This window comes from Protomyctophum parallelum, assembly GCF_964188405.1.
Source record: "Protomyctophum parallelum genome assembly, chromosome: 17".
Classification (NCBI taxonomy): Eukaryota; Metazoa; Chordata; class Actinopteri; order Myctophiformes; family Myctophidae; genus Protomyctophum; species Protomyctophum parallelum.
The window spans coordinates 17,623,208-17,648,419 of record NC_139719.1 but is presented as its reverse complement, the minus strand read 5'-3'; the positions used below and the strand labels follow the sequence as shown (position 1 = coordinate 17,648,419).

The 25,212-nt window shown below is 44.4% G+C and overlaps 1 protein-coding gene across 1 annotated transcript in view; it reads left to right on the top strand.

Annotated features, from left to right (window-relative positions):
• ankfn1a (ankyrin repeat and fibronectin type III domain containing 1a) overlaps window positions 1-25,212 on the top strand; it is a gene marked incomplete at its 3' end in the record, with an annotated part of 151,354 nt that overhangs the window by 108,630 nt on the left and 17,512 nt on the right. The window contains exons 6-16 of the mRNA XM_083787481.1: window positions 3,047-3,241; window positions 5,306-5,419; window positions 5,958-6,055; window positions 7,386-7,476; window positions 8,015-8,122; window positions 13,134-13,233; window positions 16,982-17,114; window positions 17,947-18,063; window positions 18,694-18,825; window positions 20,137-20,220; window positions 21,562-21,728. Coding sequence (XP_083643607.1) covers window positions 3,047-3,241; window positions 5,306-5,419; window positions 5,958-6,055; window positions 7,386-7,476; window positions 8,015-8,122; window positions 13,134-13,233; window positions 16,982-17,114; window positions 17,947-18,063; window positions 18,694-18,825; window positions 20,137-20,220; window positions 21,562-21,728 — 1,339 coding nt within the window. The remainder of the gene's footprint in view (window positions 1-3,046; window positions 3,242-5,305; window positions 5,420-5,957; window positions 6,056-7,385; window positions 7,477-8,014; window positions 8,123-13,133; window positions 13,234-16,981; window positions 17,115-17,946; window positions 18,064-18,693; window positions 18,826-20,136; window positions 20,221-21,561; window positions 21,729-25,212) is intronic.

Sequence of the window (25,212 nt, the reverse complement as noted above, 5' to 3'; positions counted from 1 at the left end):
AGTCTTGTGTTCAAAATGTACTCATTATGCAGAATGTCCCCTTTTAAGTTTATATATAAGATAAATAAAATAGCTGATCTACAATGCTCACAATGCGTCGCATTTAACCCATTCTGTATGGGAACCCTTTTGGTGTTTTAAGCATTATGTTATACTTTAGCTATTGAAAAATGGCAGTTCTACAAGCTTGTAGATCTGCTATATACAAATAAATAGTTTCGTAGAACCAATAACTTATACACACATACATTTTTAGCACACAGCACTGTCACGTGAATTTACAAAATACAAAACCACTGACAAAACAACATAACGTTACTAACAATTATCAAAGCATAAAAGCCCAAATTATAGTTAATCACTAGCCAGCATGTAGCTTTTGCCATAACAGTTTTTTTTCCCCACACACTATAGCTGTTTTGATTCAATTCTGAGGCAAAGCCACTTATTCCGCGTATTACATGACTACTTAAAAAAATGAATAAATTGACCCAAAAGTAACAACAAAACTATGTTAACCCATTTAGGCCTGACGTCGAAAAAAAACAAATTAGCAGACCTACAAGCTCATAGCGTGCCACTCGGTGGCGCGCTATGAGCTTGTAGATCTGCTATTTTTCAATAGCTAAATTATAACATAATGTTTACAACACCAAAAGGGGTTCCCGCCTAAAATGGATTTAGTAGTATTAAGGGCTGCAAATCTTTGAATATATATTTCAGAACATTTTAAACAAAAATATTGGCTTCTGGGGGTCCCTGGAACTACATATTTTGAGATGGGGGTCCATGGCCCAATAGAGATAATTCTGGGGGTCCTTGACATGAAAGAGGTTGAGCACAACTGACATATAGAAACATGGCTTTTTCAGAGAACTGTTAGGATTTAGAAGCCTTTTTTTTATCGCCATCAGTCCAAAAATGGTTAAGGGCTGTGTTTTCCCTGGTGGGGTTGTTATAGGGCATACATGGGCAGAGATTAAAGGGTTAAGGGCTGTGTTTTCCCTGGTGGGGTTGTTATAGGGCATACATGGGCAGAGATTAAAGGGTTAAGGGCTGTGTTTTCCCTGGTGGGGTTGTTATAGGGCATACATGGGCAGAGATTAAAGGGTTAAGGGCTGTGTTTTCCCTGGTGGGGTTGTTATAGGGCATACATGGGCAGAGATTAAAGGGTTAAGGACTGTGTTTTCCCTGGTGGGGTTGTTATAGGGCATACATGGGCAGAGATTAAAGGGTTAAGGGCTGTGTTTTCCCTGGTGGGGTTGTTATAGGGCATACATGGGCAGAGATTAAAGGGTTAAGGACTGTGTTTTCCCTGGTGGGGTTGTTATAGGGCATACATGGGCAGAGATTAAAGGGTTAAGGGCTGTGTTTTCCCTGGTGGGGTTGTTATAGGGCATACATGGGCAGAGATTAAAGGGTTAAGGGCTGTGTTTTCCCTGGTGGGGTTGTTATAGGGCATACATGGGCAGAGATTAAAATAGGGTGCATTTTGCATCCCAAAACGCAGTTCATAGTTGAGGGACGCAATAAAACAACGACCTCTGCATCCACGTACTACTGTACTGTACTCGGCACGTACAGTAAAAATTATACACGTAAAAAAATATATATTTAGCTAGCTTTAGTTATAATAATCATTTATTCTTCTTATTTTCTACATGAATATAACCACATTATAACCATATCAAATGAAATGGGAGTTAATTAAATGCTGCAATTTGTAAAAATGGCAAAATATGACTCCTGTAATGTCGTTGAAATGGGACTCATAACATGTCCCTGCACGCATCTAAAAGACCATCCCTGCATCTCGGGACTCATTACATTGAAAATCTATGGCGGCCCGGGGCCCACATGCGGGCCCCCAACTTCCTAAATGAAATGTGGCCCTCAGGTCATATACTGATATAGTATTGATTTGCAAACACGGCCCACTTTAATTACTTCAGTCTAAATGAGTAGCTTAAAGAGTAGTATTAAATTATATTTACTATGTTTAGAGGCATTTGAAAGGCATTTGAATTGAAATACAAATTGAACGTTTCAGGATTTCAATTCAAATAATAGCAAAAATAGCTGATCTACAATTTCGTTTTGAGCTTGTAGATCAGCTATTTTTGCAATAGTATAACGTAATATACAATGTGGTGCCTCTGCAGTGAGTGTGGAAATGTGTCCCTCTCTCGACAAAGTTGCCCATCCCAGAGGTACAGTAGCCTACAGTATGTCTCCCTGCTCTTAAATGGTTGTCTTCTAATGTATAGCAGAGCCCGACTAAAATGTAATGGCCTTGATCTATGTGTGAGTTCTCTGACTGAACTGTACAGTTATCTGAATGAAGTGTCCTTAAGTAGGAAAGTGGGAAAGGACACCGGGTTAGTTTGAGGCATTTAGGAAAGGACACTGGTTAGTTTGAGGCATTTAGGAAAGGACACCGGGTTAGTTTGAGGCATTTAGGAAAGGAAACCGGTTAGTTTGAGGCATTTAGGAAAGGACAGCGGTTAGTTTGAGGCATTTAGGGATGAATTATGGATAGTTTTGTGTCGCACGGGACTCGCATCGAAAACAGCCCATCTGTGAGTTTTCTCCATTAATGGTACACCTCAGTAATGGCTGTGCCCAGGGCATCCCTCTGTGGATTAGTCTATAGTGCGTGCGTGCGTGCGCCTCGACGACCGTACTGGCGCATGCAAAGGCTAAACTTCAGTAATTCAGACAGCATTTATGTAGACACAGCACTCCATAGTGTATATATACAGCATACAGCATACTCATAGCTTTACTGTGCAGATGTTTACTGTTAGACAGATGCTACAGTATAGGTTCTTAGCTTAATTCCTTATGATTCTCCATGACTATTTTGTACGTATTTGACGTGTGTCGTTTGTTCTCGCTTTACTGTAAATCTCTCCGGATTAAGAGCGTCTGCTGCGAAATAATTAATTGTAAATTGTGTGTGCGCGTGGCGTGCGCATGTGCGCGTATGTGCGTGTGTGTGTGTGTGCTTGCGTGCGTGTGTGTGTGTGTGTGCGTGCGTATACAGTCGTGAGCGTGGAGAGCAGGGAGAGCCACCTCAACGGCCTGACGCAGGAGGCGGAGCAGCGGGCGGCGGAGCTGGTGGCGCAGGCCCAGCGCGACGGCCTCTCGCTGGAGGCCTGCCGCCAGGACAAGACGCTCCGCGCCTGGGAGTGGAGGTCCAAGCTGTACCGCCGCATGAAGGCCGGCTTCCAGCATGCACGTGAGTTTCACCGCAATTCACCCGTTTGTGTCACATTCTCTCTCCCCCTCAGTCTGTGACTCCACCACGGCCACTCCCACATTCATTTCCACCACACTGCAGTCCCATTTACACACCTGTCTTCAACGCCAATCAACCTGCTCCTATAAAACTGGACTCTTCACAAACTCTCATTGTCAGTTCATAGTTTGTTGTGCGAACCGAGTCCGGCCTTTTTCTTAGCGGACCATGGTTCGTTTCTTTGATCCGCACCAGAGTTCTGGATGCACCTTCACACCAACCGAACCAAAGGGGTAAGCGGACCATGGTTCGTTTTAAACGAACCAAACATGTCCGGTGTGAAAGCGCCCTCAGGTGTTTGTAGTGAATGTCTGACTGAGCCCTTGGTGTTCTCACTTGGACCGTACGCACGCACGCACACACGCACACACACGCACTGATCAGAACATGAATGCACTCAGACTGTGAATAATAGTTGAATAATAATATGACATTTTTGTAACATTACCACAGAAAAGTAGGACAGCTGAGAGGGAGACAGTGTAGGAGAGACAGACAGTAGGACAGCTGAGAGGGAGACAGTGTAGGAGAGACAGACAGTAGGACAGCTGAGAGGGAGACAGTGTGGGAGAGACAGACAGTAGGACAGCTGAGAGGGAGACAGTGTATAGGAGAGACAGACAGTAGGACAGCTGAGAGGGAGACAGTGTAGGAGAGACAGACAGTAGGACAGCTGAGAGGGAGACAGTGTGGGAGAGACAGACAGTAGGACAGCTGAGAGGGAGACAGTGTGGGAGAGACAGACATTAGGAAAGCTGAGAGGACTCGATTTAATTGACTTGATTAAAAGTACAGAAAACGGGAAATACTCCAGTAGTGGATGCAAGTGTTGAATGCTTACTGTACCGGCAGAAACACATTGTCCTCTTGTTGTGTTTGTTGGTCTTTTTATGCGGTTTGTTTTGGCAGGCCCAAAAATCATCCCCGTCTACCCCAAAACAAACAATGTCGACAATACCGTAAAAAAAAACCCACAACGAGATGGGATGGGGCAACGTGTTTCTTCTTCTTCTCCGGGGAAGCTCCGAAGGTTACCAGCGGGATACCATTCCACAATCGGGCGCATCGTTTGACACACTGGTGTTGCTGCGGTTCACTTCAGGCTGTCTGTGGGGATGTGCACTACTAGTCACATTAACCCATTCTGACCTGAGATCAGATTCTAAAAATGTCTTCTACATCCTGACAGTTTTCCATTCTGACCTGAGATCAGATTAAAAAAATGTCTTCTATGCCAGTCGCTCTTCGATTAAAAAAAAAATTGCAGCGCGCCACTCGGTGGCGCGCTGCAATTTTCTGTGTGGGGGAACCATTGTTCTGCAGTATAAGTGTGGTTCTGTGTGGGGGAACCATTGTTCTGCAGTATAAGTGTGGTTCTGTGTGGGGGAACCATTGTTCTGCAGTATAAGTGTGGTTCTGTGTGGCTGATGGACGGTGCCCCTCCACAGGTGTCTATATTATGTAGTGTATCAGTGTGGTTTAATTATGATGAGTTCCCGTTCTGTTCTTTGGCTTTATAGAAGTGTACATTTGTACGTCTCTTTAATGTTTTGATGAATTGAACAAGGTGGATATCCTCTTGTAAACAAGTGTAATGCTTTCGGGGGCGGCTGTGGCTACAAAGGTAGAGCAGGTCGTCCAATGATCCCTGGGTCGGCGGTTCGAATCCCGGCTCCTCCTCCTCCTGTGCACATGTCGAAGTGACCTTGGGAAAGACACTGAACCCTATACGTTGCCTCCAATGAGTCGGTCGGTGTGAGCTCGCCACCGTCGGTGTGTGAATGTGGGAAGTGAGGACGCATGGCGTCGACTGTTCGCCGCTTCACCTCCCGACGTATGAATGAATGAACCATTGTAAAGCGCTTTGAGCACTTGGAAAAGCGCTATAAAAACTGCAATTAATTGGCTTTGTATTGAGTTGTGCTTGAATTGTACTGTCATTCTGCAAACTGTTAATAAATATTTCAATCAATCAATCAATCAATTCTGTGCCCCTGCCCACAGGTGCCCCGGAGTCCCCGTCCAACGTGCGCCTGAGCGTCAGCAGCAACAGCTCCCTGACGGTCAGCTTCCAGGAGCCTCTCTGTCTCAACTCTACCGTGGTCACCAAGTACAGAGGTACGCGCACGCAAGCACGCATGCACGCACGCACGCACGCACACGCAGTCACACTAAGCAGATGTGATGGTATGATGGTATATTAACATTTCTCATTTGGTTTTCAAAACAAGCATTCTCTCTCTCTCTCTCTCTCTGTCTCTGTCTCTGTCTCTCTCTCTCTCTCTCTCTCTCTCTCTCTCTCTCTCTCTCTCTGTCTCTGTCTCTGTCTCTCTCTCTCTCTCTGTGTCTCTCTCTCTCTCTCTCTCTCTCTCTCTCTCTCTGTTGAATTGGGACTGATGAGTAATTGTTCTGATGTCTCTATAAGCGCAATTACACGTCCTTTGAATTTGAATGAATTAAAAAGCACGTGGTCCACAGTCCACACACACACACTTGCATGCACGCATGTACACGTATGCGCAGTAGTCGCATGTTTGGAGAAGTGCAGCAGCAATGAAGTGTGTGTGTGTGTGTGTGTGTGTGTGTGTGTGTGTGTGTGTGTGTGTGTGTGTGTGTGTGTGTGTGTGTGTGTGTGTGTGTGTGTGTGTGTGCATAGTGGAGTGGAGTTGTTTAAAGGACTTCTCCTTGTTGGCTGGAGAGATGGTTCTGGACAACCTGCAGAGTCTGAGATGCACCGTCAACAACCTGACCACGGTACGCACGCACGCACACACACACACACACACACACACACACACACACACACACACACACACACACACACACTATTTAGCTGCATTCATGGTTTGCATTGTTGTTGAATTGTTGCCAATTATTTATTCGGTGAATAAATAATGTATGGAGGGTGACAGATTTCAAGTCTCTGGAGAGGGCAAAGCTTTAATGATGCTGCTACAATGTTTGCTCCTCTCCGTAAGCACACAGTGGACTCCTGTATAGAGTACAGAAGTCCCCTGGGTCGCGCACGTTTGGTCTCTAAAATTGGACAATAAACCCAATATGCAGAATCATCAGACACGGGAAACAGGAATCGACTTAAACTTTTCTTTACTTGCAAAAGTATAACGTACACCTTTACGAGGCAATACATAAACTGTAGGCAAACAGATAAACCAACAACCATGTGTAGGCATCAAAAGGGCTATATGTGACCACATTTGAAGGAGGGACTGTCATTGGATTTCTTTTTTTAATTTCTTTCTTTTTTTCATATGAAAGCAGGGAATCATAGCTTCAAATTGACATATTGGTTGTTCAGTTTGACCCACCAGTTTTGGAGATATGGCCTATATAGTAGAAAACAGCGAGTTGAGAAAACAGGCTTGAAAGGATCACTTCTGTGGTCTCTAACATTACACCTATAGCTACATGTTTAAGCATTTATTTCATATTTACATGTCGATTTCAGCTCTGACACTTATTTCAGACATGCTATGTCTATTATGTGAAGAGTCTGCCTGTGCTATTAACTCATAAAAAATAATCCTCCGGTGAAAAGCTGGAATTTGCGCAATGGCAGTCTCTCAGTCAAATCTGGTCACATATATAGACTAGGTCCATTAGGGAGAATGGGAGCAGGTGAGGTGAGACACACAGGTGTCAGTCATCTAGTGATGAGTGGGTGTGGCCAACAGAGGCAGAGGCTGTGACACTGTCTCGATATAGAGCGTCGCAGTCCCGCCCCCCCTCGAGAGACCCGGAAAAGAAATCCCCGTTCATTTTCCTCATAGACTTTTCAGAAAGTATTTATTTTAAAGATGTTTACGCCGCGGACAAAGCCAACTCTTGTCGTGACAAATAATGACAATAAACACAATGTTTTGGGCCAAACAAAGAATTAGAAAGTAGGGAAAAAAATACTTTTTTTTTGTTGTTTTTCTTCTTTGTAATTATTTGTTTGGTCCAAAATAACCCCCCTGGCGTTCGGGGTGTTAATTACTGTATCGTTGTATTGTATATGAATTTCAGGTGTGGTTGTACTACTATGCTAATCACTGTATTGTTGCATTGTGTTGTTTTACAGGGGAGGCTGTACTATGTCCGTGTGTGTGCGTACAACATGAAGGGCTGGGGTCCGCCTGCCGCCTCGCTCCCTCCCTCCGCCTGTCCTTCTAGTGAGTCACTCAAAGCTCAGCACTTTAACCCATTCTGACCTGAGATCAGATTAAAAACAATTCTTCTAAATCGATTTTTCAAAAAATAGCAGACCTACAAGCTCGTAGCGCGCCACTCAGGCGCGCTACGATACAATAGCTAAAGCATATAGCTAAAGCATAACGTATTGCTAACACCAAAAGGGGCTCCCGCCCAAAATGGGTTAAGCCGTTTTCTACGTTGGTTATTAAAACATAGCAGATCTACTATATATTTTGGTAAATCGTCGTAATTTGACCCTAAACCTTTGATTTAGATTTAGATTTTTTATGTTTCATTTTATTAAGCAACTAATTATTTCATTGCATGGGATGACATTGACATCTGAATCCTAATGAAATCAATCAACTCAGCTCGGAGATGGTAATCGTGTGTGTGTGTGTGTGTGTGTGTGTGTGTGTGTGTGTGTGTGTGTGTGTGTGTGTGTGTGTGTGTGTGTGTGTGTGTGTGTGTGTGTGTGTGCGTGTGCGTGTGCGTGCGTGCGTGCGTGTGCGTCAGACTGGAGGGAGTGTGATGGCAGGGAGCCCAGGAGGAAAGGTCACATAGAGGCCATGGAGAGACTGCTGCAACAGGTCCGCGCCACACACACACACTACTGCTGTGGAGGTTAGTGCACGCAGACACACACACACACACACATACACACACACACATACACACACACACACACACACACACACACACACACACGCCCTATTGGTCTTTTTTATAGTGCTTTTGAAGTCCTAATGCTATACTCACGTTAGCATTGGGCTGCTAGCTGCATGGTGTCGTCAGCAGGACTGGAGCGCGCCATTTTGAACTGTGCACGCTTGCACCCTGCACACGCCCACGCAAATTCTTTCAATCTCCTTTATCTCAGATCTGCGGCCCAGAATAAGCTATATTATTTAAACTGGTGAAGACGGCCTGGAAATGACTTTTAAAGATCATCCCCCATAATGGGCTGTGATCCGGCCTAATAATATAGTCAGGGCAAGTTATTAATAAATCCCTACCGAACCAGACGGTTATTGTGTGACGCGTTAAAAAGTGCAGCGATTAATTTGAAATCGCCCCCGAAAAGGAAGCGTATATATATATATATATATTATATATACTGCTCCGAGGGTTCTACAAGCTGCACCTCTTCACCATTAAATATAAGACATGCTTATTAGATCGTACCTCAGTTCTCAGTGCAGGAAGAGAAGAGCACTTAACCCCAAACAAGTGACTCTCAACCTTTTCAACTTCCAGAACTGCACAGTCTGCCCTGGAAACACCTCACTACCTCTCGCTCTCGCTCTCTCTCGCTCTCTGTTGGTGGAAGCCTCAGATGGAGCAGATCCTCGCCTCATTAATCAAACCTCATTCCGCACGCACACACGCACGCAACGCACGCACGCACGCAACGCACGCACGCAGGCACGCACATAGAAGAAGTAAAAAAAAAAAAGTCTCATTCGCGTGTTTATTTGTGGGTCTCTTGTCATATTATCCTGCTGTCAGATGCAGTTATCCTCTCCGCCTCCCTAACAGACCGGGACTGTGTGTCGAAAAGCCCCACAGTGTGTGGAAGAAGCAGCTACACTTTACTCTAAACCAAAACCTCCCCTCTGAACTCGTCCCGTCGCGTCACGGCGGGGGCCGCCGTGAGAGTGAAAGGTTGAGTAATGGGGGTTTCCGTGCGCGACGTTGTGTAATGCAGGACCCCCAGGAAGGGTCGCCTAATGATTTTTTGTCACAGTAAAGTGAAAATTTGAAAACCTTTTGAGACCTTTTTTTTCTAAAGGAGCATTCGGTGATTTTGGTTCGCCAAAATCAAAGATGTGCACATGCAGTGAGGGGGACACAGGCCAACAGCAGGCACACCAAGGCCCGCCCCTGCTCGATCATGATTGGCTGAAGGCCCCCCTCTCTATCCTGATGCAAACTCGAGTCGTGACAAATCATGACGACAAACACAATATTTTGGACCAAACAAATAATTACAAAGAAGAAAAACAAACAAAAAAAACGTCTTTAAATAAATACTTTTTTTGAAAAGTCTATGAGGAAAATTAATTATTTTCCGGGTCTCTCGAGGGGGCGGGCGGGACTGCGACACTCTATAGTGGGGACTTTTATTTTGAAGACCCCCAAAAGTCACCCCAAAATTAACCCGGAAGCAAAAATCACCTAAAGCGATTGTGGCTATATACCGTAAGTCATAAGTCATCAGAAGCGTTCATATTTAACAGCGAGGTAGTGGCGGTTTAGTAATGCTCCGCTAACATCGACGTCTCTGAACCCCCAATTGCTCCCGGTGTGCTGGTTGGTGCCTTGCATGGTTTCCCCCGGCATCGGTGTGTAAATGTGTGTGTGAAGGTGTGTGTGTTTGAATGGGTGAATGTAATGCACAATCTATGTAAAGCGCCTTGGATAAATTGCGCTATATAAATGCACCATTTACCATTTAATATCAGTATCACACACACACACACACATTCACAAGTCTGCACTGAAGAGACATTCGTTCACTCTGGCTTTTGGCAACTATAGTTTTGTTTTTTGTTTTTTGTCTTGTAAAGCGTCCTTGGGTCTCTTGAAAGGCGCTATATAAATGTATAAAGTATATAAATATATAAAGTTATAATTATTATTACACACACAATACCAGCCAGGTTGTTTATCTTCCAGACTATTATATGATCATTATGAGTCACTGTAGAGGCAAGAAGCAGTTTAACAGCGGTTCATTATGATTTAACCCATTTTAGGCGGGAACCCCTTTTGGTGTTTTTAATGCATTATACCGTAGCTATTGAAAAATAGCAGATCTATAAGCTCAACCGAGTGCCGCGCTATATGAGCTATGAGCTTGTAGGTCTGCTATTTTTGAAAAGCCGTGAACATTGTGTGCCTCAAATCTTTGAATATATATATATATATATATATATATACTGTATATATATATATAACGTTTTTAACTCAAATCTTTGCTTCTTGGGAGGGTCCCTGGAACAACATATTTTCACATGGGGGGGGACGGAGGCATATTACATATAATATTACATAGAAATATTGAGAACCACTGATCTAGAAACATGAAAAATTTCAGATTTTTCTTTTTTTTTAACATTTAAAAAATACTTTTTCTTTTCATTCCGGCGTCAGGCCTAAACGGTTTAAGGAATGAAAGCCTTAGAAACTAAAGCCCCCCTGATATTTCATCTCACCGGTGTGTGTGTGTGGGCGATGTCTTGTCCTAGGCATGAATGTTCAAACCCCGGAGCTTATTATTATGAAGGTGTAATATGAATATGAATTTGCATGCAGTGCTCTCCACATTTCAGTCATACTTTCGTTCCTGTATAGTGTATACTGGTCATTAAATGTAGGAAAGAACAGGATTGGGGAAAACAACTGGCCGAAGGAAATGAGGGTTCTCGTGTGTGTGTGTGTGTGTGTGTGTGTGTGTGTGTGTGTGTGGGGGGGGGGGGGCTGGCATCTCCCTTAGCTCATTAAACCGTTTTATCTTTTTTGTATATCCTGTCTTTTCCATTCTGTTATAAATGTTCTTCTCTTTCGATACAGATACAGTAGCACACCCGAAAACTCCATCCAAATTGCGATTTAACTGCGATTCACCATTTTGACTCGATTTGAATAGATTTACAGTACGTGCCCAGCTTCACGTCATTGGACGATTAGAGATTTGCGTTGTCTACTACAGAAGTACAGAAGTCTGTCTGTCTGTCTGTCTGTCTGTACAGTACAGTACAGTACAGTACAGAACAGTACAGTACAGTACATTGCATGTACAGCATATATAAAATGTGACGGGGACACATTAGGGCAGCATCGGCGTGTCTACTGTGTGTTTACGACACACAGCCGTCATCTGGACGACAGACTGCTGTGGCGTTCTGATTGGCATCGCTGTGAGCCCCCCCCCCCCCCCCCCGGGGGTCCACTGAGGGCCCGATCGGGCCCCCCAGGCACCGATGGGAGTGTAGATATAACTCTTCAAGGAAAGGAGATAAGAGACGTTGAGATGGGAGAGTGAGCCGACACGTACGCATAACATACTACACGCATAGCCTACTGTACTACTACACACACACACATTAGCAAATTGATGCCGCTGAGAATATTTAAATTCCGATCGATTGCGGCCGCCAGATTTATCGACACCCTTCTCACATTGTGACTGGTAGGATATACATGTACGACCCGGTTGATGAATCACAGAGAGAGCCCCATTGTGGGATGATTCCTGCGGTCTTATCTGGGCAGGTTTCTTATATCGTTCCATCGATAAATGAGGGCCTTTGTCTGCATGGTCCCCCAGAACCACAATCTGAGACTCCAATCTATGCATTATTACACTCTCAGGTGGAAACCCTTAGACCGTTGTCTGATGGCCATTGTGTTGCCTGACGTTAGCACTGTGAAGAGATTTTGTTTTCTTTTTAATTTTTATCCCACAATTTTGTAACCCATTCAACGAAGATTATGACTGAAATAGCGAGAGCACTGCATGTAAATCATATACACCTTCATCGTAATAAACTCCGGGGTTTGAACCTTGCTCAGACAATACATCGCCCACACACACACCGTTGAGATGAAACCTCAGAGGGCTTTCTATGGCTTCCATTCCTCCGCGGTTACACTGCTTCTTGCCTCTACAGTGACTCATAATGATCATATAATAATGATCATACAATAGTCTGGAAGATAAACAACGTCTAGCCTGGCTGGTATTGTGTGTGTGTGTGTGTGTGTGTGTGTGTGTGTGTGTGTGTGTGTGATACTGATATTATAGGCTCGCCGGGGCATTGTTTTCTTGTACGAATAAATGCAGTCACACTTTCTTCGTTTGATCACAACGTTGATGTTAGCGCGGAGCATTACTAAATCACCACTATACGCACGCACGCACCTGGCAGCCCTGTGCTACCGACAGTATCAGACGCAGAACAGTGAGTGTGTGTTGTGTTATACTTTAGCTATTGAAAAATAGCAGATCTACAAGCTCGTATAGCACGGCACTCAGTGCTTGTAGGTCTGCTATTTTAGAAAAATTGGCGCAAATCTTTGAACATATATATTCTTTTTAACTCACGTCTTTAACTCAAATCTTTGCTTCTGGGTGGTCCCTGGAACAACATATTTTCAGATTTCAGATTACATATATTTTTGGGGGTCCTTGACATGAAAATGTTTGAGGAACGACTGACATAGAAACATGGGTTTTTCAAGGAAACTGTCATTTGTAGAATCGTCCTTAGGTCTAAATGGGTTAAGGGTCAGAGCTCTACCGCAGGACTTCAAACGACTGCAGCGCTCCCTCCTGCCCTGGGGGGGGAGCTGTTTGGAAATAACATTATTTCAGAAGCGGCTCCTTGGAGAGCAGCGATGGTGTTTATGGTTGCACGGCGTAGAGTATATCTCGGGGGCCGTTTGAGTGAACGTCGTTCCGCAGTAACAGACCTGCTCGTTCCGCGGAGAGAGACCTCTCCTACAGTTGCGTTGTAAAACAAATACACTTCAGCTCTGAGCATGGGAGCGGTGGGAAAAAGTACTCAACACTGCCATGTAGAAATACTCTGTTAGTTAATGTGTCTTCTTCTACACGTGTGTTCTCCAGACTCGTCCAAGCTGCAGAACCCCAGCAGGAAGCAGTCCGTGTCCAGAAGTCTCAAGCACCTCTTCAACTCCTCCAACAAGTTTGTGAAAACCCTCAAAAGGTTGGTGTCTGTCTGTCTGTCTGTCTGTCTGTCTGTCTGTCAGTCTATTTTTTTTAAAACAGCTATTTAAAAAACATGCTTTACATTTCAGTTTGCAATATGCACCTTTTTTTTCTTCTTTTTGCTGCCAAACAGACAATATAGTATAGAGTCTATACCTATAACTGATATAGATGAGAAATGAACAAATAATTCATAATGATAATAATTATACATAAAAAAGGAGGAAGAAAATAAATTTAAATTTAAAAAAAGACAAGAGAGAAAGGAGGGGGGAGAGGAGGAGGGGAAGGACTAAACGCATCACAGTTCAAGTACAAGTTCAGATTTGCTACCAGACTACACCGGTATGGGTATAGTTGCAAAGTAATCCATGTGGGGCTGGCAGACATTCCAAAAGTCCTGTTGCTTATTCTTAATATTATAATGAATTGTGTCTAGAGGAGTGTAACTAGATAGTTCATTTAGCCAAACTGTAGGAGGGGTAGAGGACTTCCAATGTAAGGTAATACATTTCTTTGCTGCTAGAAAAGCTAGGTCAAACCTAAACATAAAGGACAAAAAAAAACACCTTGGTAGGATTGTGAGAACGGCCTCAAAGATTGCCGGAAGTTAATTTCAGTAGTCTAGACCAAGTATTTAAAAAATAGGTGCTTAAGAAAGCCAAGTTCACCTTCGTGCCTGTGTCTATCCAGGCTCTAAATGCCGATAGGAGGAGGAGGTAACTCGTCACCTGACTCGCTTGTATGAATTCGTTATACAACTGTTCTGAAAATGTTATTAATTACAATGTTACACTGATACCTGTTAACTGATAACTGTTTTATTGCTCTATGTGTATACTGTGTGCCTTTTTACTGTGTTTTTGTGTTTCATGTTACCCGCTGTGTTATTGCCTTGCTTGTAAACCGCCCCCATGGGGGACAAACAAATACATGAACCTGAACCTGAGTAGGTCGTGACCAGGCTCTTCTCCTCGGAGATGAGACAATGTCCGGGAATGGGAACGAGTCTATAGTCTAGTCCGTGAGGAGAGAAAAGCGCTCTGATTAGCTGGCTTTTGTTTCTATGCTTTCATCATTCTTTTCTTTCTTTGTTTTTGTTCTTTTCTCCCGTGTTTTAATGATTACAGCCAGACATTTCAATCAGTTATCTTCGATTGGTGAACAATTAACATCGTACACAAAAAGAACTTAAGGGCACACCACATCGCATCGCCGACGCATTGTGAGCTGTTATTTTAGTATAGTTCTACAGTGCAGAATTGCTACTTTTAATTGAGTAAAGAAAAAACATTTTTGTACTTTTTTCCACCCCGGCATCTCTCTTCCCAGAGTCCCCACATACGTTATAACCGCAGCGAATGTTGTTCTCTGCATTTGACCAATCTCTGTGGTCGGTGAGCCGCAGCCGTGCCACACTCGGGAATCATTAGATTTAGTTTATTTGACCCATCGATGCTGAGTGCCATGCAAGCAATTGACAAGCAAAAACAACTGCCCTCTCCAGAACACGAATGCAGCATTTACTTATGGTGAAATAAATGGAAATGCCCTCCCTCTCCTTTCCATGCCATGCCGGAAGGCAGCATTCAGGAGAATTGTTTTTTTTTTGGGGGGGGGGGGTTTTCTTCGAAGTCTCCTGAACTAAACAAACTAATTTGTTTCTAAATCCATGTCACACACCGCATCTCCACAGTAGATAAAGATATAGCTACTACTGAGAGAGCTTGTAGATCTGCTATTTTGAGCCAAAAGTGCCCTCTTCTGGGATTTCACCCCCCGCCTCTCTGACACTCTCCTCGCGTGCCTGGTCCCATTTTTACAGTCTTTGGTTTGACCCGGCCCGGGGATCGAACCCCCGACCTCCCAGTTTCGGGGCGGACGCTCTAACCACAAGGCCACTGCCTGGTGGTCCCTGTCTGGCTACTATCTGTTATAATCTATCTATATCTATCTACAACATTGCTTTTAAGTGATCTTTTATTTTTTGTTATTCACGTCCTCACTGTATTGTTTTACTGCTTGTTTTTTAATGTCGTTGCCTTATTTTATCTGTTCTTATCTTTGTACCACTGCCTTCTCCTGATTTGACACTGCGTTTTAACTGCATGCCTGTTTTAATGCTGTTTTGTTTTGCTTTTGTTTTTATTATCTTTTCTGCTCTGTAAAGCACTTTGAGCTACATTTATGTATGAAAGGTGCTATATAAATAAAGTTTATTATTATTATTATTATTATTATTATTATACTAATAATAATGATAATAATGCATTTTATTTATAAAGCGCTTTACATTCTTACGAATCTACAAGGGTGCTACAAGGTTAAAAGCATGGCAAAAGAAATACAATAAAATACAATAAAAGAAGCGTATATATATAAGCAACATCATAATCAGTAAAACATTCCATGCTGGAACTGAACAATAGCACCTGTCAGACCTAGCCTGGCTAATAAGCCAGACTCAAATCACACAGGCAATTTATTTTTTTGTTGCCAACGGCTGATTCGGTCTGGGTTATTAGCCAGGCTATGTCAGACCCACTCTAGTGATTTCTTAAGGCTTTCTTAAGAGTAGCGTAAACATCGCTCACTCTCTGCTGATTTCTGATCGTCTGCACCTTTGTTCAATTGACACAAACACGCACACACACTCCGCTCTCTCTCTCTGTCGCTCTAAGTAATTAGTCTCATGTCGCGCAGCTGCGCATAGTTTCTCCCGGCGGATCCTGCCGGGAGCTGCCTATGCCATAGAAAGCATAGGTGAGTTCCAGGCTAGGTTCCCTCAGTGGCCCAACTTCGTTGGAATGACCTCCAACACTCTTTAAAACATGCCGTCGGTCTTTCGGTCAGTTCAAAGGATCGCTCCAGAACATTTTTCACCTGTGATTGCTCGGCTCCTGCTTCAATTGATTTATTTTTATTTGATTGTGCTGGTTGTTCTGCATAAAGTTCCTTTGTGATTGATCCTGATTTATAATGCATTGTGTTGGATGTGTTGTTTTGGACTGTATTTTTGTCTCTCTCTCATATCTACCTGGCTGCGGTGTTCTACCATAAGGACAGTGTTCTACCATAAGGACAGTGTTAAAGACAGTTCTCTCTCTCTCCACCAGGGGCATCTACCTGGCTGCGGTGTTCTACCATAAGGACAGTGTTAAAGACAGTTCTCTCTCTCTCCACCAGGGGCATCTACCTGGCTGCGGTGTTCTACCATAAGGACAGTGTTAAAGACAGTTCTCTCTCTCTCCACCAGGGGCATCTACCTGGCTGCGGTGTTCTACCATAAGGACAGTGTTAAAGACAGTTCTCTCTCTCTCCACCAGGGGCATCTACCTGGCTGCGGTGTTCTACCATAAGGACAGTGTTAAAGACAGTTCTCTCTCTCTCCACCAGGGGCATCTACCTGGCTGCGGTGTTCTACCATAAGGACAGTGTTAAAGACAGTTCTCTCTCTCTCCACCAGGGGCATCTACCTGGCTGCGGTGTTCTACCATAAGGACAGTGTTAAAGACAGTTCTCTCTCTCTCCACCAGGGGCATCTACCTGGCTGCGGTGTTCTACCATAAGGACAGTGTTAAAGACAGTTCTCTCTCTCTCCACCAGGGGCATCTACCTGGCTGCGGTGTTCTACCATAAGGACAGTGTTAAAGACAGTTCTCTCTCTCTCCACCAGGGGCATCTACCTGGCTGCGGTGTTCTACCATAAGGACAGTGTTAAAGACAGTTCTCTCTCTCTCCACCAGGGGCATCTACCTGGCTGCGGTGTTCTACCATAAGGACAGTCTCCTGGTGACGGCCGAGGACCAGGTCCCCATCGTGGAGGTGGACGACTCCTACAGCAGTTCTCTCATGCAGGACTTCCTGTGGTTTACCAAGGTAACAAACAGAGAGCTGCTCCAATTAACTGCTTCCTGATCCTATAGAGAGCGTCGCAGTCCCCGCCACCCCCCCGAGAGACCCGGAAAATAATTCCCCCGTTCATTTTCCTCATAGACTTTTCAAAAAGTAATTTATTTAAAGGCGTTTAACGCCGCGGACAAAGCCACCTCGAGTTGTGACACATCATGACAACAAACGCAATGTTTTTGGGCCGAACACAGAATTAGAAAGAAGGAGAAAAAAAATGGCAGGTTACAACACTTTTTTTGTTGTTTTTATTCTTTGTAATATTTATTATTTTAAATAAATACTTTTTGAAATGTCTATGGGAATAATGCATTGGGAATTATTTCCCGGGCCTGGCGTCGTCATGAAAGGGGGCGGGACTGCGACGCTCCATATAACCAACTGCTGGCTCACTGTCATAGCGCTACAAGCTTGTAGGTCTGCTATTTTTGAAAACTTACTTTGGGTTTTTGTTGTGTTGTGTCTCTCTCTCTCTCTCTCTCTCTCTCTCTCTCTCTCTCTCTCTCTCTCTCTCTCTCTTTCTCTCTCTTTTTCTCTCTTGCTTTTGAAACTATAAAATCATTTGATACTCATTAACCTCTACTTCCTTTCCGTCTCTTTCTCTGTGTTTGTGTGTGTGTGTGTGTGTGTGTTTGTGTGTGTGTGTGTGTGTGTGTGTGTGTGTGTGTGTGTGTGTGTGTGTGTGTGTGTGTGTGTGTGTGTGTGTGTGTGTGTGTGTGTGTGTGTGTGTGTGTGTGTGTGTGTGTGTGTGTGTGTGTGTGTGTGTGTGCATGTGTGCGTGTGTGCGTGCGTGCGCGTATAGTTGTCGTGCATGTGGGATGACGTCCGGTGGCTGAGACAGAGCATGTCCGTGTCCATGTCCTCCTCTTCCACGTTGCAGGCCAGACACAAGATGCTGACCGCTGCTGGACAGCTACAGGTCAGCACACACACACACACACACCCACGCACACACGCGCGCACACACACACGCACACACGCACACATTGGTATACTTCACATACCAGAGCATATCTGAAATAAATGTCAGAGCTGATTTAAATTAATGAAATTATTCTCAGAACCTCCTGGGAACTCACAACCTGGGCCGTGTGCACTAGTCAATTCAAGTATTATTATTATTATTATTATTATTATTATTATTAACCCATTTTGGTGCGGGAACCCCTTTTGGTGTTTCAAGCATTATGTTATACTTTAGCTATTGAAAAATAGCAGACATGTAGGTCTGCTATTTTTGAAAAATCATGAAAATGTGCCTCAAATCTTTGAATAGCGGTATATTATTACAGGGTGATTTTAACTCAAACATTTTAACTCTTAAATCTTTGCTTCTGGGGAGGTCCCTGGAACAACATATTTTCAGATGGGGGAGGGGGGGGGGTGGCATATTACATAATAATTTTTGGGGTCGGCCTTGACATGAAATATTGAGCACCACTGATACAGAAACATACGGTTTTTCAGAAAACAGGATTTGGAAGACAATCTTTTTTTAAACGTCGACGTCAGGCCTAAATGGGTTAACATTCTAATTGTCTCCTCTCAGAACCTCCTGGGAACTCACAACCTGGGCCGCGTGCACTACGAGCCCATCAAGGACCGTCACGGTAACGTGCTGCTGGTGACCATCAGAGACATGGACGGGCCGTACTCCTTCTTCGGGGGCAAGTGGATGCAGGTCAGTGTGGTGCTGGTCAGTGTGGTGCTGGTCAGTGTGGTGCTGGTCAGTGTGATGCTGGTCAGTGTGATGCTGGTCAGTGTGGTGCTGGTCAGTGTGATGCTGGTCAGTGTGATGCTGGTCAGTGTGATGCTGGTCAGTGTGGTGCTGGTCAGTGTGATGCTGGTCAGTGTGATGCTGGTCAGTGTGATGCTGGTCAGTGTGATGCTGGTCAGTGTGGTGCTGGTCAGTGTGGTGCTGGTCAGTGTGGTGCTGGTCAGTGTGGTGCTGGTCAGTGTGGTGCTGGTCAGTGTGGTGCTGGTCAGTGTGGTGCTGGTCAGTGTGATGCTGGTCAGTGTGGTGCTGGTCAGTGTGGTGCTGGTCAGTGTGGTGCTGGTCAGTGTGGTGCTGGTCAGTGTGATGCTGGTCAGTGTGGTGCTGGTCAGTGTGGTGCTGGTCAGTGTGGTGCTGGTCAGTGTGGTGCTGGTCAGTGTGGTGCTGGTCAGTCTGGTGCTGGTCAGTCTGGTGCTGGTCAGTCTGGTGCTGGTCAGTGTGGTGCTGGTCAGTGTGGTGCTGGTCAGTGTGGTGCTGGTCAGTGTGGTGCTGGTCAGTGTGGTGCTGGTCAGTGTGATGCTGGTCAGTGTGGTGCTGGTCAGTGTGATGCTGGTCAGTGTGATGCTGGTCAGTGTGGTGCTGGTCAGTGTGGTGCTGGTCAGTGTGATGCTGGTCAGTGTGATGCTGGTCAGTGTGGTGCTGGTCAGCGTGGTGCTGTATAAAGCATTGCTTCTCAAACTTTGTCACGTCAAGGACCACTCAGATCGACGTTTATTAGCCCGCGGACTCCCATTTTGAAAACATACATTAATCCATTTAAGCCTGACGTCGAAAAAAAAAAAAAAAGTTCGCTACGATTTTTCAAAAATAGCAGACCTACAAGCTCGTAGCGCGCCACTCGGTGGCGCGCTATGAGCTTGTAGATCTGCTATTTTTCAATAGCTAAAGTATAACATAATGCTTAGTTCAAACACCACAAGGGGTTCCCGTCAGCTCTGTATACATTTGGGCCATTTGAAAACAGCCGATCTACGAGCTCACAATGCGTCGCGAACATTTTCAAAAGATTTGCATACATTCGAAAACTTGAAACGGGGACATTCTGCATAGTGTCTTTGATTACTTTTCGTACTTTTAACTTTGCCAACTACACAAGTACATTTTGAATTCCCGGTACTTTCACTTCATGTGACGGACTATATTTCCATATTTTGCAGTATTTTACTTCATGTTAAAATGTGAGTATACTTGTGTTTCTCCGACCACTATGGATGACAGGTGAGCAAGCTGCAGAGCCAGCGGAAGTCCCTGTCCACGCCTGAGGAGCCGTACGCCCTGGACATCCTCATCATCACCATACAGGTGTGTTACTGTACGTACAGAGAGTCGCGCTTGACCACAGAGAACTGGAGTGTCAGTGGCGTGCACAGATAGACACTAATTGTACAGTGTACACAGTATGTGGACCATGGTGACATTGATCAATTCTTGATAAAAAAGGTTCTATTATTTATAAATCTCACACTATTAAGGCAACCGGCCGGTTCCACGCGCTGCACAAAGTGCCCTTTTTTCACTTGAGCACCTGCCCCTCTAAATGCCTGTGCACACCACTGCTGAGTGTGACGTCACTGCCCCTAGAGGCCGCTATATCCTCCTCCTGGGTCATAGCAGGGCTGATTTTGACACCACATTTTGAGTACATTTTTAGTTGTATAGTCTCTTGAATAGTTTTCATTTAGTTTTTAGTCATCTGGAATGTTTTAGTGTTAGTCTAGTTTTAGTCGACTAAATGTCATGAGATTTCAGTAAAATGTATTTTGACGGGCCTTGATTTAGCACTTGCTGAAAATAGCCGATCTACAAGCTCACAACGCGTCGCGCTGCGGTGCGTGTGGGCTTGTAGATCTGCTATTTTCAGCATGAAACCAAGACGTAAAATGACTTCTGGATCTCTTGTCCACTAGTCCCTTCCTAACATTTTAGTCTAGTTTTTACTTGTTGGCAAAATTGCCAATATAATATACACAGTGTTATATTACAGTGTTGTGACCAAGCCCTCAGTTCGGCCCTACTGGTTAGAGCGTGAACTGCAGGCAGACATTTGGTGGTCAAATACGGAAGTAGACGTTTTTTCCGGGTGCTTCAAAACGCCACTGAGCGGGGACGGCTCTATAACGCTCCGGTTCGGCCTCTATCCTTTTCTATCCTTTCATTGCGAACGCAATGAGCACTAACTATAGAAGCTGGCCTAAACTGTCTGTCTGTGTGTGTGTGTCACGCTGTAACACCACCGGCCCGCTACCAGAGGGCGCAGCTGTATCACACACAAAACACACACACACACACACACACACACACACACACACACACACACACACACACACACAAAACTTAACTTAAAAAAATAACTTAACTTAAAAAGAAAACTTAAAAAGAAAAAACTTAAAAAAAAAAACATACACATTTTTTTTAAATGTAAAGAATCTTAAAAAAACACTATAAAAAAAGAGAACTTAAAAAAAACCTTAAAAAAGTACGTACTGTAAATTTATTCGAATTGTTATTGCAATTCACGAGCCTACGTTCGCTTCCCGCGTTCGCGTGTCTTACTTGTGTCTTACTATGGTTGTGACCCTGCCCTCTTTCTCTGTGTCTCTCTCTCTCTCTCTCTCTCTCTCTGCGGGGGTGGTGGTGGGTCAGGACATCTTGGCGTACCAGCGGCGCAGCGTCCACAGGCTGAGCCCCGGCCTGTACCTGGCCTACCTGAAGCTGAGCAGCTCCGTGGACCAGATCAAGGTGCTGGTGTCCCAGAGGACGCCCAACGTCCTCTGCCACGCCCGCGTGCGCGACAACGCCAACGTGTCCCGGTAAGGAGGACGGACGGACGCGACGCGACGCCAGTTTTAACCCATTTACGACTGACATCGAAGTAAAAAAAAAAAAAATCTTTTAAATCATGGCAGTTTTCTGATCGTATATCAGTGGTGCTCAATATTTCATGGACCACAAAAATTATATGTATTTGGCCGCCGACCCCCATCTGAAAATATGTTGTTCCAGGGACCCCCCCCCCCCCAGAAGCAAAGATTTGAGTTAAAATTGTTCGCTCTGAAAGAATATATATTCAAAGATTTGCGCCACATTTGTGCTATTTAAAAAAAATAGCAGAACTACAAGTTCATGTGTGTGTGTGTGTGTGTGTGTGTGTGTGTGTACTAGGCATGTGGAAAATAATCGATACGTATCGATACATCGATACAGACATGCGCGATACGAGTGCATCGGTTCATTCACTGTGTATCGGATACAATTGACGGGAGAAATCTCGATGCATCGTTCGCGGAGTGCTTGCATCGGTAAAATCCATGGTTGCACCGGATTTTACCGGTTGTATTTCACCCTAAACTGTGTTTCCGAGGCGCATTGAACGTACCATCAGAAAAGGAAGAAAAAAAAGGTCTCTCGCAGTGCACATGCAGTGCACACACTCACTGTCAGTGTACAACAGCTACCGTACGACGGTGCAGAGTAGACACGTTGAGACTGTGAGACAACAAACAGACTATAAAGAGCACCCGCGACTAACAGAAGTGAGCCCCACGCATTAAACAAGAGAAGCACCACCTTTAGCTTTATAAAATAGCTGTCCGAGGAGCTTTGTCCGTCGATCAGTTGACTTTTCACTGTAGTGCTGCGTGCTGGTAATGATCCACACTCCACAGCTGTTCTTGCTGATTCTCCGATCATCAATTTGTAATTAAAGAAAGCTTCTGCAGTCTGCACACACGTGTACGACAACAACAACGCCACAGCTGGGTGTACTGCTTACATTTAATGTTGTTTACAACCGTTTCACAACTTTCCACTGTCCAGCTTTCCCCTGCTGTTCTCTGGGATAGAAGCCTTATTTATATTCTGCAGCAAGACGGTGTCGCACGCCTAAAATTGCAGATCCACAAGCTCACAGCGGGGCGTGGATGAGGCGCGTTGTTTGTGAGCTTGTACATCTGCTATGTATTTAAAACGTTAATAATACATGCAGGCCAGGGTCTTCAATGTTTTGGCAGCATAATACAACGTGGCAGCATAATACAGGTTGCCAAAGACACCACCTCATACATGCGTGCGTCCACATACGTCCTATCTCCATATGCTGTTTGTGTTTTGTTTCGCAAATAAACGCCCCACCAACAAACAGAGACAGTATGGTCTTGAGTGCTGTCCAGTCGGATTTGGCTGAATGCTCCGGTTTTTAATTCAGAAAGTCAGGTGGAAATATGGATGATGGATGATTCCCCGCAGCTGGGAGAGAGGGAGAAATGGAGAGAGAGGCAGAGAGAGAGAGTCATATTCCATTGAGTGTTTCACATACTGTAGGAGATGTGTGCATCATTTATTTCAGTGGTCAAGGACCCCCAAATTGATATGTATACTGTATGTGTCTCCCCCCCCCCCCCCCCCCCCCCAAACTCACGTTCAAGTATTTTTCTCTCGGAAAGGGCTACAGTTACCAACACTTGGAGGGGAGGTTCATAATAATCATTAAAATGAATGTAACTTACAACAGTGGGCCTCATGGTGGCGCTATAACAGCCCCCTTTACACTTGCCGTATAACTCTTGAACCATAGGTCGTAAAATCAAAATATCCGATTATAACACCACGGGCGGAATTTTGATAGTCTGTATCGTTCGGCCGTAATCGGCTTCCAAAGTTAGTGGGGGGAGTCTATTTTACAAAAAAATCCACAAATCACGTCGAACGGAATGTCCAATCCAACCCAAATTGTAATCACATGTTGAGAGTGCATGGTTTAATCAGTGTCTGTGTGATCAATGCGCTATGAGCTTGTAGATCTGCTATTTTTCAATAGCTAAAGCATAATGTTAAATAATAATGTAGCATAATGTTAAAACACCAAAATTGCATGTACATCATTCCCTGTTCATTGTTCTTATATTCGAACGGGTAAGGAGGACTAGTGTAAAGAAATTATCAAAATTACTCAAACGTTTCGATATTTTTAAAAATATTTTGAAAATAGCAGATAAAATCTATACAGCAAATTAATCTGGAAACAGAGATGACAATGTATAGAATTCTAACACATTTAGACCTTCCATCCCTCCATCCTTTTATCCCGGCGTTCAAATCCAAACTTGTCGCTGAAAATCTGTCACGTGCATTGTTGACATGCACGTGTGTATAAGGCTATATAGTGTGCTCCCCCGGGCGGTGTCTGTCACACAATTAAATGTGCCTTTGGTTTTCTCCTCCCCTGAGGCGCATCATCCTTGATTAGCAGAGAGATCGGATCGATCGAGGCCTTCCTTCTTATTTAACCTTTCTAAACCTGATTGAGGCGTTTATTAACTTTGTGTGTGCGTGTGCGTGCAAGTGTGTGTGTGTGTGTGTGTGTGTGTGTGTGTGTGTGTGTGTGTGTGTGTGTGTGTGTGTGTGTGTGTGTGTGTGTGTGTGTGTGTGTGTGTGTGTGTGTGTGTGTGTGTGTGTGTGTGTGTGTGTGTGTTTGCGCGTGTGCGTGTGTGTGTGTGGGGACGGGGGCCTCATTAGCAGGGCCGTCGGGTTGCAGCAGCTTGTTGTCTAAATGAGCTGTTATATTTGTTTGTTTTGGTTTCCGAGGCAGACGAGAGGAGAGGTGACTGGCTGCACAAGGCATGCAGGGGGAAATGCATAGAGGCTGCATTGTGTGCGCACGCACGCACGCAACGCACGCATGCACGCACGCACGCAACGCACGCACGCACGCAGTATACATACAGTACAGCAGGGCTACTAAACTTTAGATGGTTCAGGGGCGACTCAGCAAAATCCCAAAAGTCCAATTAAGGGACGCAACGTCCGCAAGCCCAAATAATCCTATATTGGATTTTTGTCAGTTATTTTCTAACACACTATGAGTATAGTCTCAACATTGAGGAAACACACATAAAACGGCCTACGTTTGCATCTATAAGGCTACATTGAACGAAAATATTGTCATGACATGGAATGATTAATGATCAAATGAAGTTACAAAATGAGGCTTTTATTCACAGAATGTGAAGAGAACATGAAGAGATTACTGTTGCAAATGAATCAAATATCAGTGGTAGGTAAGAGGCCAATACTATACTACTAAAATTAAGCCATATCACATTCTCATGGACTGGTACAGATCACCTAGCTACCAAAAATACAGATTTGGAAACAACCATAACGTGTTCCTAATTTTTGGGTTTCAGGCTCTCTGGATATAATGATGATGCCTTCAACCCTTATTTTGAAGAGCCAGATATCCGTAACGGGATGTTACGATGACATAATGCTGTGTGCGGTGTCTTGACCGGTTGT